Source organism: Bactrocera latifrons, unplaced genomic scaffold, assembly GCF_001853355.1.
Source record: "Bactrocera latifrons isolate USDA-ARS-PBARC rearing strain unplaced genomic scaffold, ASM185335v1 scaffold_143, whole genome shotgun sequence".
NCBI classification, from domain to species: Eukaryota; Metazoa; Arthropoda; class Insecta; order Diptera; family Tephritidae; genus Bactrocera; species Bactrocera latifrons.
Window position 1 is genome coordinate 641,660 of NW_017534886.1, and position 9,097 is coordinate 650,756.

The window sequence follows — 9,097 nt, forward strand, 5'->3', positions numbered from 1 at the left end:
AAATCGCTGTGAGATATAATAACCAATATATAACCAAAAATTTTTTTTCTATAGGAGTGGTTTCTATTACAACATTTATCCTTCGCCTAAGCTTATGAAAAGTGATGTTACGTTATTTTGCCTCATAGGTGACGATATATAGTGTTTTTTACAAAAGCTTTGAACAACGTTCGGCTGCGCTCGGAATTAGAATTTCAACTTTCAACTACTTCTGTGTTTCTAGTATCCTAAACGTTGTGTTGAAAAATGTGAGAAATGCCAAATTTTGGCTGACGATTTGCAGTTTGTGTGCACATTTGGCAGCCTACGAAAATACCGGCTTATATGTGCTATACATGTATACTAGGTTTGGATTTAGTCTTATTTCTGCGAAGCTATGCTTTTATGTGTGCATATGCAGCTCGCATATATACAGTAAGCTTTGTAGGTCATAAAAATCCTAGAAAAAGCAAATCGGCTTAAATTGTAAGCTTTGTCTATAGTGAACGCTATTGGAGAAATGCCCGCAAAGTGGCGCCCACGGGAATTTCAGAGAATGAAAACGCGGCACAGTGGTTATGTGTTGTTGGCATTGTAGTCTAAAGTTGAAATAGTGCAGGAAAACATAAAATAAATTAATTGTAATTGCTTACAATTTTCCGTAGTGACAATGAATGGCAATTCTAAATCTATAGTCGTAAGGCACACTTTAGGTTTTGCTAAATTTTAGAAAAGAAATGTTGATATTGTTTTTCGTGCTTATTTCTTTAGTTATAAGTAATAAAGTATTATAAAAACCTATTTTATTATCTGCAACTGGGTTTCTCAAGCACAAAATTAAATTAATGTGACATTAAAAGGATTCATGGAAGCATCTCTCATCGAAGGAAGTTTTTAATAATTACTCCGCTGTTATCAACAAATTAGCTCTTTGACAAGCTAAATTATCGTATTTTTGGATTTTGTAAATATCGTGGCCAAAAACTAGTAAGATACGAGTATTTAAATTTCGTGCGAAGTCCCCTTTGTCGTTGGAATATTTTTTTCTGGGTTGGAATAAATGTGAGTCACACCTGTGTCAAATGATGAGTGGAATTATTCAACATAGAAGTTCCATTAAAGTTTGTGTGCCGAATCAAATTTATGGTGCCGAAATGATCCAGAATGTTGGAAAATGGCTTCGGTGATAATTTTTTGGTGCGAGCAAGTGTTTTTAATTGGTAAAAATTATTCATAGAGGGTCGAGATGGCGTTGACGACGAACACGTCCAGGACGGCCATCAACATCAACAGACGATCAAAAAATGAAGCAATAGGAATCGGAAAGTTTTGAAAGATTTGTTCTGCCTAAGAACAGTGATAGCACGACTGGTTCTAAAGTCACTAAATTTTTTTGAAAAACAGCGTTGCATTAACGTCTATGCAATGCTTTTCGACTACCAGAATGATGCGTTTTGTTATTGGCGATGAGTCTTGGATCTGTGTTGACGGCCCGGAAACAGACGATCAATCGGCCGAATGTCGTGACAAAGGCGAATCAAATCCGAAAAAAAACCGGCAAAGCAGGCCGAAAATCAATGTTATGTCGATAGTTTTCCTCGATTATCGAAGTGTGGTGCCCTTCAAAATCCAAGCTGTCAACAAGGAATACTACTAGAGTGTTAGGCATCGTTTGAGCGAATCTATTCGTAAAGAGAGGACGAAATTGTGCGGTGATAACTCTTGGTTTTTGCATTGAGTTTTTTGCCAAATTTTCAACAAAAATTGTGCTGCAACCACCATAAATACCTGATTGAGCTGCGGACCGCTTTGAGTCAATCGAAGACATTACACGTGAATTGCTACGCGCATTGAAGGCTATTCCGGAAATTTACTTTAACAACTGTTTTCAGGATTGGAAAATAAGTTGTCACAAGTAACCATGAGCGATTACTTTGGCGCGTCATCTTCCTCAAAATAATTGCAATATTTTGAAGAATGAATGAATTAAGAAAATTATGAACAAAGTCTTACTATTTTTTGTTCACAGTAGTACAAACAATTATAGGCCCACAAATATACGCACACCCTTATTGGATAAGGTAGATCTCTAAATTGTATAAAAGAGATGAAAATACTGAATTAAAATCACACAATCTTTTAATCCAGCAGCTGTGGAAAATAGGCGACTTTATCATTTTCATTTTAGTCAAGCTTTCTATTACTATCCTTCAAATATTTAATATAATTTCCGAGATTTCTTTACAAATAGTAACACAGTGCAGTTAATAGTAAAACGCTTAACATCTCTATTGTCTAAATTGACACCGAATTGCTTAAGCCAAACATCCTGAATAAATATGCTGTTCTTGGTTGTGTACGCCCATAAAGCCTATCCAACTTCCATTAAATGCTACTCCATTCGTCTATCTGTATAAAAGTAATTCGTGTGTCATCGTGCTACCTTTTCTGCGGCACTGTTTCTTCTTTAAGCTCTTTGCTTCTTAGAGCCCTAGTTTTGCATGTAAATATACATATGTGTCTGCTAGATGTCAAACAACATCTACTTATTCTTACCACACCAGATAGCAGTTTATTGCTCTTATGGGTTTGCTCTTTCAGGTATTTATTGCCTTACTTTTCCAAACCGCAAACATATCTATGAAAAAACGCAGTTGGTAGCCCCATTGTGCTGTGATTTTCATTGCCAAACCCACCGATTGTCTCATAGCCAGACACTTTGTAACTGAAATTCCCACAAGGAAATGCTTTTACAGCCTGCTGTGGACAGCTTGTCATCCAGCTGTATATCGTTTATGCGGTACACTCGTATCCTCACAGTTCTACGTAAATTTAGTCTGAGTTTTAATGATACTTTTCATGTTAATTTAAAAGACTTTTCTTATTTGAAGTTGATTTACTTTCATTTCCCTTGAAGACCACCTTAATATTATACTGTTGGCTATGTACGTAGTTTTGTCTACTAGTGTATACATACGTATAAATAAGTGTATATAAGTATGGTGTTACTTACCGGTCATGAATGATAGGCGTCGCATCGCTGGAAACGGATGATGGCCCGACGTATCCAATATATCCAGCTGATACACCTCATTGCGTATTCGATAAAGCTTTCGGTGGAAGTCTTCGATGGTCGGGGTGTAAGCGTCGTCATAGCGATTACCCAAAAAACGTGCCACAATCGATGATTTTCCCACACGTGACGAGCTGACAATAAATGGCAAATGAAAATTAGACACATTCGAAAGGAAGAACGCGAAAGCACGAAAATATAAAAGCGTCGAAGGAAACAATAAATTCAATTGTAACTTGAGTATGAATAAGAGTGTATTTCTAAATACATATGTATGTATACACATATATTTCGTTTTGAAGTAACTTTTGTAAATTAATTAATTAAGAGCGATAAGAAAACGAATGTGACTGTTCACTTTTCGTGACAAATGCCGCGAACAAAATTATTGAAGTACTACAAAATTGTACCATTAACACACAAATTTACACACATGAATCATAGTGTGTATATCGCACATATATATTTATGTAACTATGTACACACTTTCATTGTCCCATTGTCCTTTTAATGTTCAGTTCTGCATCGCACTCCTTTCTGCCTTTTTTCATGTAAGTATGCATGGACAAAGTACTAATTGTAGCTGGCGTGTGAAAAAGGCACGTGCGGCTGCAATGTATTAATACCGGTTTATACAGTGTTGTTTGAAAAAATAGAAACGCTACATACAGTGTTTTAAAACTTAATATTTTGTGACTGTGTGCTGGTTCAAGCATTTCTTTATAAATTATTGTTACTAAATGAAAAATATGTCCGAAGAAAAATAATTTAAAATAATAAGAAAAAGCTGAGTCGTTTAGTATATATGGCAGCTATAGTCTACAATGTTCCGATCTTATCAATTTCTTCGGATATTGGACCGTTGATTTGGACAATAATCCATGCCATGTGAAGATATCTCAACAAATAAAAAAAGTTTCCAAAGTGGGTTTGAGTTTGATCGTACAGTTTGGATGACTAGTGGATCAAAATCGGCGGTTCCGACAAGTCAGTCGTTTCTTGGAGAGAAATTGATGTGTGCAAAATTTCATACTGATATCTCAAACACAGTATACATAAATCGTGAATATACAGACTTAGTTGGTAATATTGATTTAGCTCATCAAGCTATGTTATAAACTTCGTGGTAAATTTAATATACCCTGTTGTGGGTATAAATATATTACACAGATCTGAGACAAGTTACCATTGGTCACCATGACTTTAGCTGAAATAAGACGGTTACTACGACGTCTCCAGCATTTTGCAAGAACTATGAAATTTGCCCAACTGTAAGTGGGTTGGTTCATTATGAAACAATTCACTATTTTATTTGGTGTTAATCCAATTTACAAAAAGTTCAGCTGAAATTAATTAATTTAGAATAGCGTTGAAGACTATGCTTATAGTACAATATATGCTGAAGACATACTTAGCAGATCATTTGAAAAGTCCATGGTCTGCCATAGCAAACACACACTTTTTTTTGGCAAATTTTAATTATAGCGAGATCTGAGAATAGAATTCCAATTCATATTCGTAAATGTTTGCCTTGTTTCCACTTATGACAGTGCACTTGGTGAAATAGCACTTTCCTTTTATTCAAATTCGGCAGTTTCGTCCTTCATTTGTTGCTTGGACTTCGGAAAGGAATGATGGAGCCACGTGTTTCGCATTGTCACATATTCAAGCAAAAAATCGGTTTTTTTTTTAAACTTCACTAAGCATTACTCCGAATCATCAACTTGTCATTGTTTTTGGTAGAAAGTGAGTTAGCGCATTGCTTAGATCTTTCTAATACCCAAATATTCGTAAATGAATAAGTTAATATCTTTAGAGTGTTCTTGAACAACTTCACTTTACGGTTATATAAAAATATTTTATGAATTTTTTTTGGGCGATAACTGCTAATAACTTGCTTCACCTAAAATGATATACAAGTAATTCACAAACTACAGATCCGACTGCTGTCAGATTTATAATCGCGTCTTTAGAAGGTTTACGGTCAACTAAAAATTATATGGATTTAATTCTGGTAGCCATCTATGTGTCAAGCCAATGACTTTTAAATTTAGTTGTTTTGCTATAATAACTCAAAACATACGACTGTATATGAAGTCATATATTGACGAGCTTAATGTAAATAGACAGAACATTTTGACCTTGAGAACGTTATTCCAATGAAAATTGTTGTGTTATACATTTTTATGCGATTTTAGAAAAATTGAAAAGATTATTTTGAAAAAGGTTAAAAAAACACTATTCCACCATAACAACCCATTACCAATCCTCGTCTTCTCCAAATCTTGTGATTTATTTTTGTTCATCAGTTTTTTAAATGGCTGTTAATAGCATCCACCAAATATATCAACCCAATATACATTAATTTTTCATTTCGGTGCCATTGCGTGATTGAATTGTTTATATTCGGAAAAAAATTTTTGGTGGTTCATGTTTGGATATTTATGATGATTGTCTTTTCAGATATATATATATATATTTCATTTTAAAATAAAGCACAATAAATGTAAGAGTTTAAAAATATATTGGTATGGACCGATGATGCATTGAGCAGACAAATCACAGCAAACAGCAACTTTTATAGGGACCAAGATCCAAGACAGTATAAAATATATTTTGTATTTTTCGTAGCATAAAGAACAACCGAATCTAATGCCTACGAAGGCAATTTGTTTACAAGCATAGATCGATGCCACCAATAAACGTGTCATATAACAGTTTTAAATAGGTTAGGTAAGATGGCTGAACCCTCAATATCACGGGGGGATCACACAGGTCATGTGGCTGGCATCAGGTAAGGTGTTCAATCTTATCGCTTGAACTGCTGAGAGCGAAGAGCTCCTTATAGCGCAGTGTAAACTTCCACCAATCCTCCCAAGAAGCTTTGATCCAGCCGTAAAAAAACCTCATCGCTCCTCTTCACCAGCGATTTCTTCCCTCCCATGTTTCCTTCGAAGGTATGTAAGCAGGTCAACGGAAACCAGGCTAGGCTGAGCGACCTTGTAACCCAATTATTTGGAATTAAGCTCGCAGTCGTCTAAGTATCGAGATTATCTGAGTCTGTTCTGTATATGGTTATCAGCCAATTGCACGAATGCGTGACAGTTCGTTGCAGAAGTGCTGATGTAATGCCATCAGCCACAGGAGATTATCAATAGCGAAACATTTAATAAAGTATAAAATCAATACTTTTAAGTTAATGTCTTCCAACATATGTGTATGAGGGGACTAAGTAAGGAAATAAAGGTCATGTGAGGAGAGGTATTAGATAACTTCCAAAAAATAAGAATTACTTTAAAAGATCTGCAAAATCTTCACTTACCCCAGCATAATGAGGCGATAGCAGTTTTTCGATGATGGCACACTATCATCACATAGCGATAAACCGATGCCAGTTCCATTAGCGAAATCCTCTACGGCTTCGATTACGTCCAAATTGCCATCAACCATGGGTGGATGCAACTCTGTGTGGCTGACCACACGACTACTAGTCGTAACCGCGCCATTGCTACCGCTTGCGCCGACATCATCCAGAAATGTAACCACATGCGATGTAGTCGTCGAGTGCATTGGTGTTGTTGTAGCCATAGATGGTGGAGGTGTTGTGGTTGCTGCGGTCATAAAACCACCACCATTACTGCTGCTCATGTCGCGCACGTGGTCACGTATTGTATCCGAAATGGAATTGGTTAGATTTTTGAGCGGGTCATTTACGGCCACTTCGGCATAGTCATTATTATTACTACGCGCGCAAAACCAATTTCGACATCGATCCATTTTGCCACCATCGGCAACATCAAACGCGCCCATCAACCGGCGTGTAGGCGCAGCGTGCAAACCGTTAACAATAATCGATATAGCGAATTCGAATTCGCGTAATATTCTAATGCCGCATTGCGGATATTGGTGTGTATTTTCGCAAATTCGCAACAATAAAAGAAAATTGAAAAAAATTTAAAAAGAAAACCAACAGCGAAATCACAATTGTTGCTAGTCGAAAGTAATCAAAATATACCGAAATTGATTAACGAAAAGCTGGAATATATAACATGTTAGCGCCCAATATGTATATAAGTACGAATGTGTGCAATATTGCGATTTTTCGTTTCTTTTTGGACCTTTATTTTTCGGGTTTTTACATTATCTGTTCGAGTATTATTCTTGGTTATTTTAATGGATTAATTCCCCTCATGCACGTATGTATGTATCAGAATATATTTCAATTTATTTTCAAAAGCTTCACTCCGTGTTTTAATTGAAAATTGGCAATATTTCATTTTGTTTTTTAGTTTGTGCATATTAGTTTATTTGATTGAAACTAGGAAATATACATCGTTCCGCTCTAACTCCTTCCGTTGAAAACCGGTGTTGCCGAATCTGCAATGAAAGTAGAATTTTGTGCGTTTATTACAAAAGTACACCTTTACCTTTTAGTTAGCAAAATCAATAATTAATAACAAGAAAAAACGTTTTAAATACAAAATAACTATTAAAAGAATTTGATTTTCAAAAAAGACACTACAAAAGCAGACCGACGTCATATTTTTCGTTCTTTTAACATTTCTCGTCAATACGATTTACTATTTCAGCATGGAAATATATACGATCCAACAATGAGCCGAAATTATTAAAATTTACTATTAAAATTCGGAGTCAGTGGGCGCAACTTTAAGAGCTCTATGTCAAATTAATTGTGGTCGTAGTCGTCCTGTCAGGTCATTAATTGAGCGTCTGGTGGAAAACTTTGAATCCATAGGCACAGTAAAAAATGACCATGTGCCAGTGAAGTAAAGAAGTGCATATACGCATAGTATCGAGAATATTACTGTGGCTAGCGCTTTAGTTGAGGAAGACCCAATCAGTCTTTCACTTGCCGTTCTCAAGCGTTGGGCATCTCTGTGATGTCGTCGCCGAAGCTAATACAACCTTAACAGACGCATTTTTCTTAGTAAATATGTGTTTAAGTAAATTCAAAGATGTGACCGGCCAGTGGTTTTCATTCAAAGGAAATCATTTTACTAGTTCTTTTTAGCCATGTTGTTTGCTAGAAACATTAAGGTTATTTAATAAAGACAATTGATCTTACGTTTGTATACCATTGTTACCGACCTGCAAAATTTCTTCAACTATTGTAGCGTTGCCTTCGAGAATAAACCTCGACGAATTTGCAGAATATATATCGTCAATTGAGAAAGTTTCCCACACAAGCCCTTGATTTCGATCGTTCGGTTTGTATGGCAGCTATATGCTATAGTAACCCGATCTGAGCAATTTTTTCGTAGATTACATTGTTGGCTTAGTGCCAACTTTGGTGAAGATACGTTGTCAAATGTGAAAGTTTTCAAAAAAAGGATTCGATTCGGAACGTTCAGTTTGTATGGCAGCTATATGTTATAGTGGTCCGATAGCGGCAGTTCCGACAAGTGAGCAGCTTCTTGAAGAGAAAATGACGTTTGAAAAATTTCAAAACGATATCTTGAAAACTGTGGAACTAGTTCGTATATATACAGACGGACATGGCTAAATCGATTCAGCCATCATACTGATCATTTAAATATATACTTTATAGGATCTCCGATGTTTCCTTCTGGGTGTTGCAAACTTGGTGGCAAACTTAATATACCCTGTTCAGGGTATAAAAATCATCTTCAACATTTCTGGCTCAGTGACTTCATCAATAAGCAAAATCAGCAGCAATCTACGGCGTCACTGAGCCATACTTCTTCCGTGATGATCAAGCGGTAGGCTCAATGATAATTGAATATTTTTGATACGAATTGGATGAAATGGACGTGGAAAATATGTGTTTACAACACGACATCTCGAGAACAACAACGGATTTTGGACTACCTTCACGGAAATCGTGTTGGATTGATGTATTCACCTTGAATATTGAACCTTGATGGAGCTTTATCGCCAAGAGTTGAATTAAGTTCATGCATGCACTCTAACTGAGTTAATCCACGTCGAAAGGTGGGGGAAAAAAATCGCGCAAAAATATTCGCAAATTTATACCACTTTTTGATGAGATGAATATTTTAAGTT

General features: G+C 36.0%; 1 protein-coding gene across 2 annotated transcripts in view; it reads right to left on the reverse strand.

Annotated features, from left to right (window-relative positions):
• The window catches only part of LOC108965642 (GTP-binding protein Rhes), a 12,386-nt gene extending 4,991 nt beyond the window's left edge, over positions 1–7,395 (reverse strand). For both annotated transcript variants that reach the window (XM_018928185.1, XM_018928186.1), the window contains exons 1-2: positions 6,375–7,395; positions 2,993–3,186 (exon numbers count right to left, since the gene is read on the reverse strand). In XM_018928185.1, the coding sequence (XP_018783730.1) occupies positions 2,993–3,186; positions 6,375–6,862 (682 nt within the window). In that variant the 5' untranslated portion in view covers positions 6,863–7,395. The remainder of the gene's footprint in view (positions 1–2,992; positions 3,187–6,374) is intronic.
• Positions 7,396–9,097: the final 1,702 nt, after the last annotated feature.